Below are 22,832 nucleotides of genomic sequence, written 5' to 3'. Positions count from 1 at the left end.
AACAGAGTTAAATATTAAAATCAACTTTTTTTGCTTAAAGTAGAAATTATAAATTAAAAAAAAAAATTTCAATAAAGCAAATATTATACGTACAATAATATATTTTTTTGCGATTACTGTCTCTAGAAAGAATCGTAATAATCATAGTATATTCGTATACAAAATTACAGGACATAATGCAATATGATTAACCATATTGCGTCAGGAAACGGAGTTCCAACGAGGCAAAGATCTCAACACAAATAAATAGATTTATTTCGATAGCCACAATCGATGATATGACGGCTAGAATAAGGTACAAAAAGTTTTCTTCCAAGATATCGTAGGACTAATACCAGTGGATAGTAACTACTAACCAAGAAAGGACTTACCTAATCCCACTGCCACAGGCATGTGGCCAATGCCAATTCAAATGCCGGTCGGAAGGATAAAAGTAATTGAGGGAAATTATTTTCTAGCAATAATATAATAAACATGCTTTGACTAATATATTGTATATACATTAGATACAGCCAAATCCTTTTTTATGTAATTTAATGCCAAAACAAACTGATAGCCACAGCGAAACAACAGCTATCACGTGCAACGTGCTACAGTACATGCGTTGCTATTCCAGGGGACTAAGATAGTATGCCTCTCATCCTATAATTTCACTGCAATTTTTCACCCTTCAACCAAAACAAATTGCTTAACTGAAACAATCTGCTTGACGACTGAAATAGGTATGACTAAAGTACCCACTCTGACTACTCTTACAGTCTACCTTAGTAAGCTATCCTCGAGTTAGTCATGAACCAGAACAATTTGTCACTAATACGAAAAATTACACTATGCGACCCGTAATTCCTAATTTGCTATTTGTGAGGACTAAGTTTTTCTTCTGTAATCCCTATAATTTGCGCTCACTACATTTAACGAGCATTCACCTTGTAAAACAAGCTGCATGGCTGTAGATTTAGATGCGATTAAGGATTTTGTGAATTATTATTTCTGCACCACTCAATAAGTTCTTTAATATGGTGAAACGCAAATTTTGTCAGTCTAAAATCTTTATAACGTTACTTGAATATCGTAATGCTTAATTTATAATTAAAGTTTAATTTCGATATATTCAAACTACATATATTTATCTTAAATTATCGCATTCTAGTAAGTTGGCGATTCTCTATAATATAAATTAAGTATAAAAACTTAGATAATACCTTTATAAAAAAAATAAGATAAACACATAATGATGTGTTTATTTATACAATGTGTGTGAAAATTATATAATTCAGCGTTTTTTTCTTTTCAGTGAGTATATAATTGCAATAATTCAAGTAACCGGTTGTCCGGCGTTCTAACAACCGCAAGGTCTAATAATGTCTTTCCGTTTAGTCGATATAAAGCAGTTGTTCTCTGTGCGGCCGAAGCAGTTGTGAAACTGACTTTAATTGTTTCACACATACATCTTTTTGATATATATACCATCATCTTACAATACATAATGAATTTTTGTGCTGCGGCATTGTGTGTGATATTTAGTATTTTGTTTGTCTTCTGTCAATATGGATTCACTAAGTTAGCGCGTAAGTAGAAAAAATTTAATGCAATCACAAGATTTATATAATTTCTAAATATTGCAGTAAAATTACTTTAATTTGGACGTCAACTTCCTTTATATAATACAATGGTTATAGAAAGTAATTTTATTGATATTAATTACCAAGTAATATTAAATTTACTATTTATAATACTTAAGTAAAAATACAACACACATTAAAATTGACGTCTCAAATATATTCTACATTAAAAATTATTATATAAAATGGATATTATATACGTAATATGTATATTATGGTTACGCAAATATAGTAACTGCTAAGGCCAAGGCAATGTTTTGCAACTATTCCAGTTCTACATTACGCTATAAATTATAACCGAAAATATAATATTTTGTTATTTTTAATTTTATGGACTTTTGTACGAAGTATAAGTAGATGCCAGTTCAGTTGTCCATTGCAGTATCCACTATAATTATCTAAAGTTGTATCCATAGCAGCAATATAGCAGCAATTTCTTTTGCTGTTTTTTACAAATGTGCCTGAAAGCAATATAGTTAGTTATCTACATATATTAACTTCAAAAACTTAATGATCCAGTAATTCAGCCGGCAGAGATTTGACAAAAAATAGATCCTCGTCTCTTTTTTTAGATGCTCTGCTTATGCGGCTTGATACATGATTTATTTTTAATGGTCTTTGTAAAATACACTGTACTAGTTGATTCTAAAAATGTCGCCAGTTTTTTAATAAAAGATGGATGCTTTCACCCTCATGATACTTATCTTATTGTAAGATCTATCCTAATGTCAAATGTCATTACCTAACATCTGTTAACAGTTAAAATAAGTATAATAGTATTTATATTATTATACAAAACTACCATATTACATTATTATTCAGAACGACAAAAAATATATCTATAAATAAACACTACGTAAATATTTTTACCGGAAAAGATTCATCAAGATATCATTACATCTTGATTAATATTATTATATATGAATTGATGGTTTTTTTAAAAAACCATATTATAAATTATTCAAAATTTAATATGTTTTTCGTTGATATGTCACAAAAATAATATAACAAAGAAAATATTGTGCTACTTCTTATCAATAGACAAGTAGTAAGATAAATAGAATAATCAATAGAGAATAAATAATTATTCATCGTCAATCAATTAAATTGTAATAAGTTAAGTCATTCACTTACTGTTAATGGAGTTACTTATTGTGATAACTTATTTTATCTAAATAACTTTGTTATTTATTAAATAACTTCAATTTGATCTCAACATCAATGTCATCATCAACAAATTAGTTTAGACACACTAACAAATAAGAAACAAAGTAGAATATAATTGTGATAACAATATTAAATATTGGCTAAATATCTCAGTAAATGAATACTAACATTTGAATTTAACAATCTTAATTTCGTGACATAATGACAAACGTGTCAAAAAATACTTTCAATCTAATTACAACAGAAATATGACTAACGTTGAAAAATAATGTAAAGCAATGTTTTATTTTTATATCTATTATATTTTATAAAACTTAAAAGAAAATTTTTAAGCTTCTTCGAGAGCGACAGAAAAGGAACTTAGAACTTGACTACGACCCACACTACAATATTATGCTATTTATTCCTGCACGAATAATGGCACTCTATAACAAATTCTCGGCCTAGAAATGCAGTAACGTAAGATAAGGTATCCGTGGGGAGTATGAACAGAGAATAGATACCTCTAAAGGATGAAAGCATATGCTTGTCATTTTGTTTAGAATATTTTCTTCTACAGATCTGTAGTTATCTGCAGGTCTATTCAATTAAATAACCCTGAACAATTAACACAGCGTCATCTAGTCCCTTAGTAAGCAGAGCTTGTGATGTGGATATTAGATAACTGATATATATACATAGTTTTTTTTATAAATACATACATAATATACATAGAGAACATCCAGACTGATACAAATAATTATACTCATGAATACAAATATTTGTACCGTGCGAGGAATCGAACCCGCGACCATCGGAAGTAAAGCGATGTACCAAACCGCTAGACCACCGAGGCCGTCAATTAGTTTCAATTGGTATGATTTTTTTATACCCAATTAAAAATTTATTATCCAATAATATAGTATTATTATTATTGAATAATAGAAGTTTATGGGGCTATAAAATAAATATCGTTTTAAGTTCGCATACCGATTGAATCTATTGAATGAAACTTAATTAATGGGCTATAATCACAATAAATATGTAAATAGTATATAGCAAAGTACGTACTGTATCTCCACATACTTCTTCTATACCAGGCAATGAATTTTGATACGGATTACAGTATCATTTACAGAATTACTTCCGGAAGGTATATGTGCGAATACTCGCGCATATACGAGTATACACTCGTATAACATGCATATGGTGAAACAATCTGAGTTATACATAACATTTATATATACATTCGGGCAGAGCAAATCGGCTTAATATGAAATAAGAATGAAGAGAGAATAAATTATCAATTTAGAAATTATTAATAATGCTAATAAACTATTGTTTTAGTATTCATTATAATGTGTAAAATATCAATTGAGTGACAGTGGCACAAAGGTATAATATACATAAAATTGCATAATTTCAATATTATTTAAAACACAGATATTTGTAGTACGTATTTAATCTAAATAAAATAAAGATTCTCATCATTATAATCTTAAAAACATCGTAACTGCCAACGTGGTAAACGTGATATTTGACATTCCATATTTCGTCGAGATTACTCGAGTCCATCCATAGTATTATATATTAGTTTATATATCATCTATATTTTCATTGGAGAATAATTTATCAGAAAATAAAGTAGTTGAGAAAAAAAAATATAAAAAATCACTAAAATGCACTAAACGATCAATTTGGAAAAAACACACATCTTATAAAAATAATGTTGTTTATATTGTTTTTATTTTTTGTGGCATTATAAAATACTAAACTAATGAATACATATTTTGTTTTTATTGTCATTGTATATTTTGTTGTTACCGTGTCGTAATACGAATAATTTTATGGTAAATAAAGGTATTTACCTCACTCGGCTTCAAAATACATATTTTGTTTTATTACAAGATTAAAGATATAGTGGAATGTTAAAATGCAGCAAAAAACAAACTTGTTCTTGCCTTGTTTTTGCGATTATATATAGACAGGCATTCGAATTAGGACATAAACAAGATGATTTTGTTGAATTTTTTCCATCTTATTATATATATATATTTAACTATGCAATACAAGTTACTTAAAATATATAATATTTTCTATTGTAAATATACAAATATATCTAGCAGTGACAAAATAATAAAAGAGAATTATTACCTGCATATTAAATAGTAATAAATGTTTATTACTAGTTATATGAGGGCAAATCATAATAAAACGATGATTGTATGTCCTCTTAATAAGGTAAATTTACTTGAATACTTCTGTATGAGTACTCATTTTATTTTTAATATGTACTGAGGGACATTGTGTCTTGCTGCCCCTATATTATTTATATAATATAATAAATTGTGTAATTGTTGTAATAATATATATTATTACAACAATTATATATACAATTATTTTGTGCGTTTATTAAAGTCTTTAAAATCTTAGAATGCAAGGGACCACATTGAAAACGTATAATTTAGTTTTAATCACGTTTAGGTTAGGTAACCTACCACATTCTAAATCTGCACGTCCTTAGCGTGTTCATTAAAAGTCAAATTTGTATATCTAGATTCGCTTGACCGATTTTAGTATAATAGTCAAATGTCCATTTCATTAATTAATTGATTGCTATTGTTTTGTTTAATTCCGCTGTCCTATATACATGACATGTATAGTTTATTAGCTGTAGTAATGGAAACCATAATACTTTTAACTCAGATATATAATTCCGTTGAATCTACTTCTTCTGTCAAATTATTACAGTAATTATTGAAATTAAAATAATTGGTTTTCAATTGCACAAAATATTTCTAGTCGATTTTTTTAAATTTAACTTTTGCGTAAATCAAATTTTCATAAATTCGCCCCCATTTTCGACTATTTTCTATTTTAATGAAGTGTAGCATAATTTTAAGCTTGTGTCTGATAAACACTAGAGACGACTACGAGAGACCTAAGTGAGAGCAGAGAAAGATTTCAGAGTTATCAAATAAATATTGGTCATTTTTATTAAATTATTATCTTGTTCATGGCATAGGTCATGAATCATCGAGTTTAATTACCATTATTAAGTTCAAAATAATGCATTTTTATAACCAAGATTATTCAGTAATTTTATATGTATTGGTTATAATAATGATAAACTTGTATACTTATAAAATAAAACCTAAATTACTTTGACCCTAATTAGAATACATAAAAATAGCTATTTTACGTACAAAATTATTATAATAACCTAAATATTAAAATAATTCTATTAAAATCAAAGTTATGCAACAACAACAATAATATTAAAATCTGTAATAATAAATAAAATCTATAAATAAACATACTTATAACATAATCTACAGAAATGGCAACGCATGTGTAAAGTTATTTTATTTGTTTTTAACTCTAGTTTATTTTGGGATGCCTACACCTAGCGTTTGTTGTTTATTTATAAAGGATGATTTGGGAAATATGTTTAACTGATTTCAGTAATAAGAGTTATTAAATTAGATTGTATTTTTTATGTTCAATAACTTATATATTAAACCTAATTTTTTTCTTTCAGCTGACTACATCATACCATGCAATGACACAAGTAAAGAATGTCTAGTTAAAAGTACTCAGTATGCTATCCCTGAATTTGTTAATGGCATACCAAATCTCAATGTGCCAGTATTGGACCCGTTTGTCATCGATAAACTAGCGATACCACTAAATGGCCTCAAAGTAACATTCTATAAAGGAAAGGTCAGTGGTTTCAGGAAATGTATCGTGGACAATGTTATGTGAGTATTTTTCCATGCCTATCTATTACGGATGATCGATATTAGAAAAACATCGATGTTGACATCGATGTATTGAGTATCGATGTATAATAAATATCAAACGAAAAATATCGATGTTGGAAAATATCTATGTTTAGATTTGAACTATCTGATTTTATAACTTTACCTTTTTTTACCTTACCAATTTCCTCACCGGCTCATCAGAAATTAAATCATTATTTTTTCTTGTTTCTTGTCGATGTCATCGTAGACTTAATATAGATACATCGATATTTGTATCATCTATAACTATCTGTACTAATACAATAGGTATAGAGTAAAATAGATACGGCAAGTAGGTATCTCACACTTTTGTCTCACGTTGCTACGTTTGTGTACTTACTATGACATGTATTAAAGTGTATTAAAAAAATGGTATGCTATAAAGTAACTGTTAATTGTTCCAAAAAAAATGGATTGGTAAAGTATGAGTGGTACCACGTTTTCCACGTGATAACGTGATGATGTTGATACAAGTGATGGTAATACAACACATATTTTTATACATAAAAATTGATATAATCATAGTTTATATCGATACACAGTATAATTAGAAACATGTAAATTATAATAATTGCAGGTATCTGTGATTACATATACAATGTCATTGTAAAGCTCTCTGTAAGATCAATCGAGATTCAAGCAGATATTAATAATTTAGACTCGATTGCACTTGCACAGATTTCATTGTATATTATCATATAAGAATATAATAATTAGGTATATAATGCTCTCACTTCTCTGTGGATTTTTAAATTTCAGCTATTAATAATTACCCTTACCTAGTAGTATCCCGTACCTTTATCACAAATTCCGAGGCTTGTGTAAGGTTCATCAAATAATCATCACAATATTTCACCTTTCAAATTTTAATAAGTTATAAGTGGATTTTGAAGTACAAACAATTGAACTAAATAAAATAATTATAATAATTAAATGCTTCAATTTAAATTCGATCCAATTATAACTGAACGTAAATGTCATGCTGTTATCATCTTATATTTGGTTTCAAAAGACTGATGAATCTACAGAAAAATTGTATATTCCAACTCGGAAGTAAATCCTTCTTATTAAAAAATCTAAATTAGATAAAATGTCATACGACATTGTTATACTAATACAAAACATTATTAATTCCAATTAAAGACTAAATTGTTTTTAATGTCTGTTGAAAATAAAATTTTAAAATATCGATTCTATAATATTACAAGAATTTTAAAATTATCTCCGATCAATTACATGAGAGCTCATTAAGAAGACAATAAAGGACTAATTGCTACTACATATTTATTCTAGTGTTGCTATAGGTTTTTATGACTTCAATACTCAAGAACAGGAAACTGACAATTTAATTAATCATAGTTGCATAACTAGCAAAATACACATTTCACACAAGTAGAATTTTCTAACGGATTATCTATGTCGTTCATATATTTCGCCGTTATTCATTATTTTTACCTGATTTACATATTTAATCGATTTGTAACTTAAAAATATACATAATTTACTTAACGGAAATCCAGCTGTTACTGTGTGCATACAACCTTATTTTGACCTTAGTGTACGATACTGATAAAGAATCAATACAACCTCGTAATTAGTATCCAATACTACCTATTAGTCATAGACATTGGATTTAAATAGATACAAATGCAAATACGTGTACGTTACATACATATTTTTATACTAAATAAGCTTACTATTCCCTACTTGTTACCCAGATGAGTTTCGATTTGTACATAGTTTTAACACGATATTAATGTAGAAAACACTCAGATAAGCTAATAAGTAAAGGCATATCGGAATATAATAAATTATTATCATTACATTTTTTAAAGACTTAGTATTTACTTAAGCAGCTGCTTCACTTATGTTTACCGTTTGTACGATTAAATTTCTCCAACACATTGTTATACAACCTCATACTTTGTTAATCCTCCCTTACGTCATCATTTATGGATAGACCCTATTCTTCCCTTACCTTATGTGTGAAATATAATCAATTTGGTTGGTTTTGCTATCTGTAGATGAAAGATTTTTTAAATCGGTCATTTACTTTTAAATTTATCCATTATAAACATGCTCATAAAAAACTATTTTTCTCTTTATAATGTTACTATAAAAAAGACTTCCCTGTCATTTTTTATTCATATTCAATATAATTATCTTGTTAAGATTTCTACTAACTAAACTAGTGTCAGCTGTACGACAGAAGCCATTTCCTTCCACTTGAAAACATACATTAATTTACCACGAACTGATTTAACAAATAAGTAACATATATTATAATATTATTTATCTTAAACTGGACAATTTCAGTATTAATTCTACATAACATGATATGATACAATAATCCCTATCAGGTAATACCTAGTTTATAGCCGATTGTCAATTATACATTTTAATATTATCCTAAAAGGAAGGAAAATATTGAGCTCTTAATTACATATAATACGTAAACTATCTGTTCTAAGTTGTTGCATTATAATAATAAATAAATATCTTTATTAAGATATCAATGGTTAAAAAAAATAGAAAGATTTGACCAAATTGTTACTAGCAAATGGTTGGTAGTAACAATTTTTGTAATCTAATATTAGTAATATAACAATCGCAATGGTTACTTTATTCAACGTCTAGCAAGTACACCAACAAAGTATTGTATGTAAACATTAATTTATTACTACTAATGGTGACACCATTAGTAGTAATAAATTTATGTTTACAAAATGTTGATAGAGTTACCGCGCGTTTTTATAAATACGGAAGTAGTTTTTTTTTGTAATGGCATAAAGTCATCTGTTCATACAAGAGCGAACATGCCAGATGTCGGATGTCGTACAAAAAATATTATATACATAATCAAACCTATGTCGATGTTTCATATATGAATTGAAGTTAACTCTCCAATGTTAAGTATTTTTTTCTTCTCTCTCAAGACTTGGTAATTTTTTCAAAACTAATTTAATGTCTGAGAGTTGGCACTTGTTCTCTCAAAAGTTTGTTAAGAATGTTAATAAAGTAAGTCAGGCATAAACGACTATTGAAGTTGGGATTACATTTGGCACTCAGAACATGTTCCGGATTAACACGTCATGTCAGCCGCGATACTGTTATTTGCCAATATATTCTCGCTGAATATTCTGCATCCAATCCTGAAATCCACACATTTAAACTAAAAAGAAACAAGACAAACTGTAACATTGTTCTGGTTTATAAACCTGTAGTTTTATCTATACTTAAAAATATAAAGTGGTAAAGTTTGTGTGTTTGTTTGTTCGCTGTAAACTCAGATTCTGCTATTACGATTTTCAAAAAATATTTTACTGTTAGAAAAGTACATTGTCCTCGAGTGCTATATAACATCAAGCTACGACCGATAGAAGCGGAGCAGCAATGAAAACTGTGTTAAAAAACATTAATTTCGAGTGCTTCCTCTGCGTAAATGGTTAAAGTTACGCACAAAATATATATGACGGAATTATTCTCCTTAAAAAGTTAATTTTCATAATTTTGTCACCAGATCAAAAACATCCTCAGTAAGCGATATTCCTCGTTTATATACATGAACTGTATGTACTACGGAGATCTCGTTATTCTATGGTAGCTGCGAACCACTCATATTCCAGTGGGAAAAGGTAGAATGAGATAACCACGCAGACGATTTTTACAGTCTAACTAGAGTAAATTTCATAATACAAACGAAAAAATTAAAACTTCTAATTCTAAACATTTAATACCGCCTATTTGTTGGACAGGTAATTAAATATGTTTGACTTTTAATCTTACAAGAATTACGGATTTAAATTGCAATAATTATAACTAATGGGATGACAAGTCAAGCCTACTTTATGTAGCTCTATCGTACACGAGACCGTGAATGATATACTATTCCATTAAGTTGCCTGCTATATCTATAATAATACGCAGGAATTTGCTAGCCAATGTGGAAATAGTAGATTATGGAATTGGAATGGATTATGGATATTTATGGAAAAATGAACACCCAGCAGATCGTTAAATGATTGTTGCAGGAAAGATAAAAATATGTAGACTTAATTCAGTTTATAGTAAATCAGTGTCACAATTTGATTGTTGGATAGTAAATCAGTAAACAGTGGTGCTGCTGCTGAGCTAACATCGAATCGAGGGTCAAAGTCGGACTCTACTGTACTATTTTCTTATATCCCTTGAAACGGATTTAGATGCCATTATTGAAGAAGCCTAAAATATTACCAGACTGGCAAACCTCATAAATAAATAGACCGACATAAGCATATAAAGCAATGAAACTGCGAACCGAAATACAAATCGTTAGTAGGAGCTAGGGTGCGAAGTAGTTTTTAAGTAAACGAGACTGTTAATTGCTATTTCAAGATATTAACTAGTAGTTTTCTCTAATATGCGAATAATGTAATTTAAGTAATATAACATTTTAATTCAAATTAAATATTATCTGGATTATAGTTTACATATGATTATGTAACGGTGGGATTAAAATACAATTATGAATATTTGATTACATTGTTTTATGCTTATTTATACATTCTATATTTAAATAATAACATTCAGAAACTATAATGTGCACTACTAAAAAGAAACTATCGAGTTTTAATGGTTTTTATGTTTGGTTATTCCTTTATAAATGCATATATGTATTATAGAAAAATCATTTCATATTGAATTTAATTCTGTTTACATGACACTTAAAAGATATGACGTCTTCTTTCCCCGATCTTATAATTTATTACTATTTATAGTATAAAATTTAAATACTGCATTGCTCCACATTTTAAACAGTGGCACAGTGGGTCGTTGTTCGCTATTCCAATTTCATAAAAAAATAAAAACAATCGTCGTCACGAATTAACAAAAGAATAGTCAAAAATATTGCAATGTGTCCTCGTAATTTTACGCAATATTTGATAACCCCACACTATACTAAAATTATTTGAATTCATCAAATTGACCTATCACCATTTCTCGGATTAATATAATATTTATCAGCGTTTCCAACACCGAAAAGTTAGTCAGAATTATAAATCACACAGAAAGTCTGGAGTTGTTCAAATTCACATTTATAAGTTTTAGTCTCCAGCCAGAACTCTATTATTTATTTATTGACAATTTTATAACAATTTGTGCGCTTTATAAATCTCAAGTCAATCATAGATCTTTTTAAGAGTATGAACGGTGCAATAAAAGTATATTCTTAAACTTGTATAAATAATAAATCAACAATATAATTAAAGACGTCACAATTCTATATTCATATTTAAGAAATTGACACACTTGAATTTGTTATATTAATAGATACCTCTTCTCGGCTTCACCTTCGCACACACTGTGGAATATTGAACATTTCAAATAATGAAAGTATTATTTAATTTGGTACTGTGGTTTTTCACTCACCTTATAATAAAATCTTACTCTCTCTTTGTAAAAATATGTAATATATTTTGAAATTAAGTACTAAATATTGACATTCCTTTTAATGTAAATGTAAATATGTAATTTTGTCGAAACATTGTCGAATCTGATATCTTGGTTGACAAGGCAAAAATTAAAATTAGGTGAACTCCTTCATAACTTTTATTTACTTTGAGTTGTTAACGCAGAATAGATTAACAAGAGTACAAATCGTCTTACCGTCTATATAAGTTTCATTGTTAGAAAACAATACATTTGAATTCAGATGTTAAGCTTAGCGTTTGTTTGTAGTCTTTTCCTGACTGACCTTATCACATAGACAGAATAGCTAATCTTATGCTTAAAGTGATTGCTTAACATTAGTTTAAATTGGTTAGTTTGTTACACAATATATGACCTCCAGCAATCATTCGCATACGTGCATCCTAATGTCTATTATCCAATAAATAAAGTTGCAACTCGTATAACAAAACCTATGGTATGCATATTGTGATGGATATAGGTACTTCTACAGTTAAGATAACAATTGTGGGTCTTCGCTATTAAATTAAGTAGCAGCAAGACGTGTTTTGTTTTCTCCCAAATATTCAATTGTACATATTGCGACGAATTAGTGTTTATATACATATGTATGTGTATATGTTTTATAACGCCACTATGTCAGTTTGCCTCCACGACTAGAATTCGAAGCCTATCCAACTGCAGCGCGGTGTCAGACAAGGCGATGTCATATCGCCAAAGCTGTTTACCGCTGCGTTGGAAGATGTCTTCAAGCTTCTGGACTGGAGCGGGCTGGGCATCAACATTGACGGCGAGTACATCAATCACATTCGATTTGCCGACGATATCGTAGTCATGGCTGAGACCCTGGAAGACCTTAGCAAAATGCTCGATGACCTCAGTAGAGTCTTACAAGGAGAAGGTCTTAAAATGAACATGGACAAGACGAAAATTATGCCAAACGTCCATGTCGTACCTGCTCCCGTAAAAATCGGAGATTCTACACTCGAAATTGTCGATCACTACGTATACTTAGGGCAAACTATCCAGCTAGGTAGATCTAATTTCGAGAAAGAGGTCAATCGTCGAATCCAACTCAGATGGGCAGCGTTCGGGAAGCTCCGATATATCTTTTCGATCAAATTTCCGCAGTGTCTCAAGACGAAGGTTTACGACCAATGTGTGTTGCCAGAGTCACTCAGAGGGCAATGAAGAGGGCTATGCTCGGAGTTACTCTGCGTGATCGAATCAGAAATGAGGAGATCCGCAGAAGAACCAGAGTGACCGACATAGCCCGAAGAATTGCGACTCTGAAGTGGCAATGGGCAGAGCACATAGCTCATAGGACAGATGGGCGTTGGGGCAGTAAATTCCTCGAGTGGCGACCACGGACCGAAAGACACAGCGTGGGATGGCCACCAGCAAGGTGGACCGACGATCTGGTCGATCTGGTCGTCGGTCAGATCGCTGGAAGGCATTGGATGCGAGCAGCGCAGGACCGATCATCGTGGAGATCTTTGGGAGAGGCCTATGTCCAGCAGTGGACGCCTTCCGGGCTGCGATGATGATATGTTTTATGTGTAGTTGGGAAAATTAAACCGATTGACCTATTAACTGTAACATATAAATATATATCTGTAACTGATTTGTAGATTGTCTAAAACTAAAACGTCAACGATTTATCATGAAAAATAAATTACGAATTGTGTATCCAAAATTTCGCCTTTGATTCATGGCAAACGTAATTCAGTTTCAGAAACTCTATTTTCAATTCTTCAAAATTTTGTTATTATATTAAACGATTATGTTATGAAAATTATTTTATTTATCAGTACTCGTTAGGGAAAATAAAATTACGTCAAAAAATAAGTATATGCAAATCGTTTAATCTACTTACTGCTGTCAAACGCAAAGTTCCCAATTTCACATAAGTTCATTTATATGCATAGATATAATTATGTGATTTACTTTATTACGAATAAACTGCTTAATACTGATTTTAAGTAGAATTATCTTATCTTTTTCAAATGTTTACTGAAATTTTAATTGAAAATATATAGCTGATATTTTTTCTGTATATCTTATTCTTACCCCATCGAAACATAATCACTTGAAACTTAATATTCTATATTCTAATTTCTTACGATTTAGTGACTAGTATACGTAGGTATATATAATATTGGTATAACTGTATACATAATATTACAATATAATATACTTTAAATGTATGTAAATCATAATGAAACTTATATCAGATCAGTTACATCGTTTAGAATAATCAAACCGACAGACTAGAACAATGACTTTGTTTTATATTTATTACATTACATTACAGACGCAATATTATATATTTTCTTTGAAAAATAAATAAATAAGTTATAACAATTATGCTTAATTACAGATCGGAACTCGAGAAGCGCCACTTTGTACTGCAATTCCATTGTAACCTAACTATTAAAGGTCAATACGATGCCGTTGGACGAATTTTGCTCTTCCCTATCAATGGAGAGGGAGACGCCAAAGTTAAATTAAGTACGTATAGAGAATTTGTTTTTTGGGTCTCGAGGCCTCAATATGATTTAGACTGAATGGAGCGAGTTCGAATGTATGAAAACTGTGTCAATTTATATTTCTTATTGACTCTGCGGTGATTACTATTATACAAAATCTTATTGCTGTTTTTAAGAATGAAACGTAATTTTGAGGAAACTAATGTTTTTGTAATTAGAAATTAAATTTTTATGTAATTAAAATCGCAAACAAACTGACGGCCCACCTGATGGTAAGTAAAAATAGCACTACAAACATCACGCCATCATGTGAAGCTTACTTGCTTTTTCAGAGATATCAACTCAATATGGTATCTATATTATTCTTTATATAACTGCATATATGAGTAGGTACTAAAGTCAAATTAAGTCCTAAACCATATGCTGCATATAATGGAATTCCTAATTGATTCTTACTAAATTTGGATTTGGAGTTTCTACACAAAGTATGTTTCGATGAAAATAAAATCATCGACAATATATCAATATACAAGAGAATATTATGTCAATACATATCTTTTGATGATGATGATTTTTGTGACTTTTGATTAATGTTTAGTAGACAATTAATTTTCGTATAAATTGTTCCTCAGTCTTACCTATTTGAGCCGCCAAGCAGCTTATTTTGATTAGGCAGAGAAATTACAGAATATGAGGTATGATGCCTTAGACACTACTATTCCAGATAGTGGTATAGCGTGTGACACATCTGATGGTAATGCGTGTAATGATGTTTGCATAAAAGTGTATGTATTTAATAGAACGGTAACAATATTATTATTTGAAACAGCTAATCTTAGAATGACTGTGGATATCAATACAAAATATACAAAGGACAAGGAGGGACGTAATCACTTCGCCTTAAAAAATTATAAGTACACTTTCGACTACGGAGACCGAGTCACGTTCGATCTCCAAAACCTCTTTAAGGGAAGCAAAGAACTGAGTAAGTAGCCTAGTCTGTACATATATGGACATACTAGCTTATTATATTCTTTAACATGCCACATTGAAATGACTCAAAGCAAATATAGCCTGCTATTACGGCAACATTCACGAGTTTTTATTAGGTATATAACTAGATTTTTAATCTATTATATTACATTATACGCAACAATTATTCTGCATCTATTGTAACGATAATAAACTAGATAAAATTATACATAAATAAGCAAATAAATATATACTTACCGTTACACTACTTCCTACAACAGAATAATGCCTATATATAGAAACCGAACAGTTCATTTCATAACTTTAATCTTTTCTATAACATCAATACATTCAATGCAACGGAAAAGCTTACGTCAGAACGAAAAGTCAATCTTAACATTGTCAAGATCTTTTTCGAGCAATTCTATGCATTATAGAATAGAATATATATAATTACAGAACCTTTAAACAAGTTCTCAAAATAAAATCACAAACAGAATCACAAATTACACTGAACAGATCCTTCATTGCGTTTAATATATATTTTTTCAGGTGATACTGTTTTACAATTTCTTAATGAAAATTGGAAGCTCGTCGCCGAGGAATTTGGAAAACCCATAGTAGATTATGCAGTAGATTTAGCTATAAGGACCATTGAAAAATTTTTCATTGCTGTACCATATGAAGAATTAATTAATGTTCCTATACCACTGTAATTTTGTTACCAAGCAAAAAATATACTAAGTATAAACCTGGGTTACATTTATTAAGTTAATAGAAATATTAGTTTTTATTAATTGGTTACTGGAGACTTGTTAGTGTATATGTCGAATTAAGTTTAATGATTTCATTCAATTCAAAATCTATTGGCATATTTGTTCAAGTAAAAATTAGACTCCAATAAAAAATATAGTTTTTTTTATGGAATTGTTATACTGTTAAACAATAACTAAGCATTTAATTATTAATCATATACCATAATGAGGAATAACGGGTTTACTTACGGGTTATGTCATGTTATTATTTGTAAGTTTATATTTCAACAATGCTACAATTGCCAAGTTTCAATTTAATGTTTGTAGTTTAAGTTTTAACAACAATTGTGGTGAAATAAGTTATTTTTCATTGTAGTAAATATACATATTTTTCAGGTGATACTGTTTTAAGGTTTCTCAACGACAATTGGAAGCTAGTTGCCGAGGAATTCGGAAAGCCTATAGTAGATTATGCCGTAGACTTAGCAATAAGGAGTATTGAAAAATTCTTCAGTGCGGTGCCCTACGAAGAATTAACAAATGTCCCCATACCGCTGTGATTTTATTACCGAAAACAAAATAGGTTAGAATTGTTAGGTTGGTTTATAGGTTAGAATTTATGAATTACTAAAGACTTAATAATATAAGTGTGTTCTTAAGATTGATAACTTGTTTTACTTCCACGGATTTTATATACATTCCAATTCCAATTAAATTTGCATTGCATTGCAGAAAGTAAAAATAAAGTTCTACTTTTTTGTCTTTTACACGCATTTCTCATTGAAGGTATATCAGCCTTGTAATATCATAATCTTCCATCAAGCATCAATTTAGATATACCACGAACTAATAATATTGTGCAAAAAATTTTTCGCCAATGTAGTTCACAAATGGTCATAAAGAAACCAATATAAACCGGACCTAGGTACATACATAATTGAAGAATTCCTTCCTTGAAGTGAGTTTAATCGTGCGGATTAAGTATATAGCACGAATTAAAACTCTTCCGTTTAAAAATCATCGTTAATTTTAACGATGGCTTTATTGAAAGATATCGGACAATTAATGAAAAAAAAGGTTAATGTACTCTATTTTAAAGTAATACAGTTTCTCCGTCGATTATTTTTGAGTTATGACTTAATTTTTTTACATGTTGCATATCTTAATATATAAAAATTTCGTGTCAGTTGATCATCCGCGATGGATTCCTAAGTTACTGAACCAATTTGGATTAAATTTTATATGTGTAGGTACTCAGTAGATCTGAGAATACGAAAAATCCACCCGAAAAATTAATAAATAGATATATTAAAAAATAATGTAATAAATAAAATAGGTAGATTAAAAAATGTAATGACTATTCAAAAGTGCTTCAATGTAAGTTTATTTGAATAAATGATTTTCTATTCTATTCTATTCTATTCTTTCTATTCTATTCTAATTCTTATCTGACATATTTTTTTTATGATTCGGCGTTCACAATATATACAACTCTAAATTATGACCCTTCTACCATCAAACCCTATTTTAAATAGCTATATTAATTTATATGAAATCTTTTGCCGGGTCAGTTAGTATTAAGTAATTTGGTAGACAACGAGTAAGATGATCGATCTTTGTAAAGAAATAACATTTTTTGTTATTAAACAAACACCTTGACCTTACTGCTGAGGTTAGATGTTCATGCTGATTGAATACGGAATATAAGGCGTTAATTATTAAAGCAAAATTATCACGGGTAGTTGTGTAATTTCTTGCGTAAGGTGCATATCGTAAATGTCGGTATCCTTGCAGAACTCTACCATTAGCATATTTTATTACCTATGTGGTTATTGACTACTGAATGCTTATTGAAAGAGTACTTCATACAGTATAACAAGGCATACATATATGCAATTTGGTGTTGTCTAAATCTATGTATATCTATTATTTGTTCAGGACTTCTACGATCTGCGACGCTTGATGGCACGGCATAAGAATAAAATATCCAATGCTCCCAGACTGGATCGTTAGTAAAAAAGACTAGTGACCACATTGTTGTAATGTATCATATAAAATCCAAAGACCCTCACACAATCTATCACTGGAAACCATCATTGTTAATTTCTGGTGACGCCACGACGGACTATCTGACCTGTTTTCAAGTTCATCCTGACATCCTTTACTAGAGTTATGCTAAATATGTCAGCGCTGGAGGAGACAATATGTTATTTTATCCATAAAAAAATTGTGGGATATTAATTTATTTATTTGCTAGGGATTCTTTGTATACACGCATGCCGCACCTATCGGAGACTGTTGATTTAATTGACCAAAAAATGCGATCCTTTTATAAGCCTTGAACCACTTTACTCCAACGTAGTTTATTCACCGTGGATTTAGTCTTACTGCTATTGATTGAGCAAGTTACCTGTACCGTAACAAGTCTCGTATTACCTTGCAAGCATTTAATATTTCACAACATATAAGTACCATCCTAACCTACAGCCTTTCGATTTAAAACCTAAATTGTTCACGCAAATCGTGGGCAACTGCAACTAACTTATAATAACTACTAACCTGTTTTCCTTGTCAAATGTAAATCTAAGTAAAACGATGCTGATGCAATTGAAGTTCTGTTCCCTATAAGATGAAGTCACATATATTAATACTAATGTAACGAGAGAAAGCAGATTTTGTTATAACGCAAGTAAACTTCGCAAGTCTAACAATCTAAGAAATTATGTATATTAATTTTTTTTATTATTTATTTATTATTAACTGGAAAATGTTGGCAAGACCAAGGATGTAGCGCGCTTTCCAAGAAGAAAAACAACTATTTGAAAGATACATTATTTCATTTTGATATAGACTATACTTTTAATTATATATAAAATTCACCAAGTTACCAATATTTTTTGGGTAAATCGATTTCGTCGAGTATATCTCTATACCTATAATATTCTCAAACATATTTTCTAGTTTGTTATCCGTAGTACTTTATAATAAATTCTAATACTATATTAGATTGCTAATTAAGTATTATGACTTTAATATTCATTTTTTAAGTCAAATTTTTGCATCTATTGAACTATGAGGACATGATTATGCTGCAAAATTAAATTTGAAAGTTAATTATAGGTTTGGGCTGCTCTTCAGTCTCTGGAGTATAAAGCCGTTGTGAAGTATTCTACCTACTAATGTTTGTAGTCTTGTCATTAGTGTCTGAGTGATCCTGAACCAGATACAAACGCAGAGCCGTACGTTTAATCAGCCTTCGCAAAAGGGAAAGCACATGAATCGAGCCATCCTTGTTGAATGCCTGTAACCTTATCATGTACAATAGAAAGTTCTTCGTAATTAACTGAATATCGAAGCTCAGTACATAGTTATTGCATAAAATTTTTTATTTATCTAAGTATTGCATGAAATCTAGACGTCGTTTTTTTTATATTAACGACTTTCACAAACAAATACTTCTTTATACAACTAAGAAAACAATCATTATAATTCAACGCAGCATATCGAGGCCTAAGATACTGGCATGGTTGCCTCTTTAGATAGCTTCTGCGCTATGTAGCTACCACTCTCTGGTCACAAGTAACTTTGACTGAAATTAATTACTTTATTTTAGTGAGTTCCACAAAAACGATTTTCATCGCATTACTACCAGCGTTTCTAATAATTATTTCTTACATGTTTTGGGACATAGTGGAGAAGTCTTATAACATAAATATTTTCTTATTGAAACTTACTGAATTCTAGACTTTATGACATTACGTTAAGATCGAAATTAGCGTTGTAAATAATCCGGAAACTCAAATAATTTATCAGGAGTAGAACGTCACCAGCCACGCCCTTACCGAGTCCTCGTCGTGTGACAATTCACATTTGCTATTATTAGTGACATTTGATTTTTTACTGTCACATCTTTTGTTATTAGTGAAAGTACCTTTTCAGACAGTCTCTCTCTCGCTTTACTTTTTTCGTACTATTTCATTGCAATTGTGTTTATAAAGTTTTCCTGTGATAGAGTCTTGTGTTGAATTGTAAGTATTATTACTAATGTTACTATATAACTATAACTGTGTGATTATAAAATGAAACTGGACAGCTGATGAAATCTTTGACATAAGATACCTTAATAGATTTAGCCTTATATTCAAGTAAATTTATTCCATAAAAGTGGCAACATATGATAAAATATATACAAAAATAATATGTTGGAATTAAGAAAATCCTTTTAACGGTAAAAAAGTTTTACAATTACATAATATTATGTATAAAAAAAATATGTCAAATACAAGTACTCAAGATAAACAGTAGTTTATGAATAAAAATCAAATATAATAATACATTAATGCAATATATATTTAAAATCAATAACATTAAATATAAATTATATTATATTATAAAATCAATAACATTCAAAATAAAAAAGACAACCTCGGTGGTCTAGCGGTCGACAGAAGCAAACGGCTTTACGTCCGATTGTCGCGGGTTCGTTTCCTCGCACGGCACAAACATTTGTATTTATGAGTATGATTGTTTGTACCAGTCTAGGTGTTTTCTATGCATAATATGTATGTATCTACCAAAAAAACCCATGTACACAAGTCTTGGGTCTAGATGACACTGTGTGAATTGTCCTGAGATTATTATTATTAAATTATAATTTTAAAACATTATTTACACCACGTACATAATTTCTAAATGAACAACATATTATCGAACACGCCCGACTTATAATATCATCTCGTAAAACTGCGATTAGAGTTTCATTGAAAGCGCAGAAGTTTCCACGTTCGTAAACGCAAATTTTATATCACAACTTTGATAATTATTTTCTTCGGGCAAAATTTAAAGGCCATATGATCACGTTGGATCTAGCTGAAAGATTAAATTACAATTTATTAGTATCATAGGAGCTGCAGTACCGTTCTTGCTTTAGTTGTAGGTTGTAAAGTAAAAAAATGCAGTGAAATTGTAGGATAAGAGATGTAACATTTTAGTCCTCTGGAACATCAAAGCATATACATATAGTACTATGAGTATCACATGATAAGGTGATATCCATAGTACTGTTCATGTATATAAAAGACAGTGACAGCTTACCAGCAGTTATCCCAACAGCTTGTTGCATTCCAATTACATAAAAAAATATTGTAGTAGGTATAAAAATTCAAACTTATGTAAGTTTTCTTTTAATATTTACTTTTTCGTCGAAATAGTCAGATGTGTTCCCAATGAAATATGTAGGTACGTGACATAAAATTATATTCAAATCAGTCCAAGCAATTCAAAATAAATAGATGACAAACATAAATACAAAAGAATTATATATAATATATATAATTCTTTTGTCATATAATTTCATCATATAATAAGAGAAAGAATTTAATCACAACATGATGAACCATGAAATTATAACATTCCCGGCATAATTTTACTTATTAACATTTTCTTAATAAACCATAAGGTAGAAACATTGTCTTACTTATTTTATTATTTGTATAGTTTTATTGTAAGTTAGTATATTCACAGATAATATAATATTATTGTTGTCTATATAAAAATCATGGTATTTCGTCAAATTTGAAAACTCTCTTCGATATCGGAATGGACATACTTATTTACTTGAAATATTAGCATCCAGTTACACGGACCCCACAAGATTGCTTCACGTATGATTCTCATTACGTGGGACTTTGATGGAACGATAAAATCATAAGTCACAGTATCGGCCGGTACCGATACAATTTTGTTTATTGATTCCTTTTTGTTATGCCTTGGGTGGTTATTTCCGTTATTTCCAAAGAGAACAGTTTTTTATTTCAATAAGTCTATAAATCAATTGCAAAATGTCCATGTAATAGTAACTTATAGTTGTAAATGTACGTAAGAATTAGGTATTTATCTACTAGTCTTTGTCAACTAAACTGTTAACAATTATGTACAAAGAGTAATAAGTTTAACTTTGTTAACTCTAAGTACTTATTCTTTGCCTTTGTGTAAATCTTAGAATACAATATAAATAATTTCCTTTTCCTTCAAATGTTCAACTATATACAAGTATATACTAATATATTGTAGGTACATTTTCATTATGAAACATTGCACGTAGATATAATGGTACTGAACACAATGCCATCTTACTACGTGCTACTACCTTATGAAGTAACACCTTTGAATGTCAATATTCTATACACCATTTAAATACATATATAGCTTCGGCTAATTAAATAAATCCATATTTCTTGAGCATCATCCCATCAAATATATCCTTAATTGCGCATATAATTTTCATGAAATATTTTCGGCACAGCGTATTCGGTACGAGTAAATCCGATAAACACATTAAGTAGGCCGCGTCAGCGTGAGGCTCCCAAAGTTTTAACTTGATTACTCGTAACATAACAGAACACAACTTCACCACTAGTGTGACATTAATGGTTCGTCCAGGCTATATACATTAAGTTGTTCCAAACGTGCTGAATAATGATGGCCTATGAAAATTAAGTGGAACGGTTGAACAATAAATACAAACAATTTAAAAAGTATGTGGATAATATAGATGAATAATATTAGGGAGATAATCTTAATGTAGTGCCATGTTAT

The 22,832-nt window shown here is 29.8% G+C and overlaps 1 protein-coding gene across 2 annotated transcripts; it reads left to right on the top strand.

The window, feature by feature from the left end:
- Positions 1-1,408: 1,408 nt before the first annotated feature.
- On the top strand, positions 1,409-16,874 carry LOC131844958 (circadian clock-controlled protein daywake-like). Of its 2 annotated transcripts, none has more exons than XM_059193953.1 (5): positions 1,409-1,568; positions 6,310-6,529; positions 14,400-14,530; positions 15,338-15,493; positions 16,632-16,874. In XM_059193953.1, exons 1-5 carry the CDS (start codon positions 1,487-1,489, stop codon positions 16,793-16,795), a joined length of 753 nt encoding a protein of 250 aa, XP_059049936.1. In that variant the 5' UTR covers positions 1,409-1,486; the 3' UTR covers positions 16,796-16,874. The 2 variants fall into 2 exon arrangements, with proteins under 2 accessions (XP_059049936.1, XP_059049935.1); XM_059193952.1 differs by lacking the exon at positions 16,632-16,874 and adding an exon at positions 16,033-16,577.
- The last annotated feature ends 5,958 nt before the right edge of the window (positions 16,875-22,832 follow it).

This window comes from Achroia grisella, unplaced genomic scaffold, assembly GCF_030625045.1.
Source record: "Achroia grisella isolate CSIRO2021 unplaced genomic scaffold, CSIRO_AGI_Agris_v1 utg445, whole genome shotgun sequence".
NCBI classification, from domain to species: domain Eukaryota; kingdom Metazoa; phylum Arthropoda; class Insecta; order Lepidoptera; family Pyralidae; genus Achroia; species Achroia grisella.
The sequence above is the reverse complement of the archived record's forward strand: the minus strand, read 5'-3'. Positions and strand labels throughout refer to the sequence as shown.

Bases quoted from the DNA above. Each gene is read 5' to 3' on its own strand.
- LOC131844958 (XM_059193953.1), top strand. From the start codon at position 1,487: ATGAATTTTTGTGCTGCGGCATTGTGTGTGATATTTAGTATTTTGTTT. The intron at 1,569-6,309 runs GTAAGTAGAAAA...TTTTTCTTTCAG, and splicing joins TGGATTCACTAAGTTAGCGC to CTGACTACATCATACCATGC. The intron at 15,494-16,631 runs GTAAGTAGCCTA...CATATTTTTCAG, and splicing joins TAAGGGAAGCAAAGAACTGA to GTGATACTGTTTTAAGGTTT.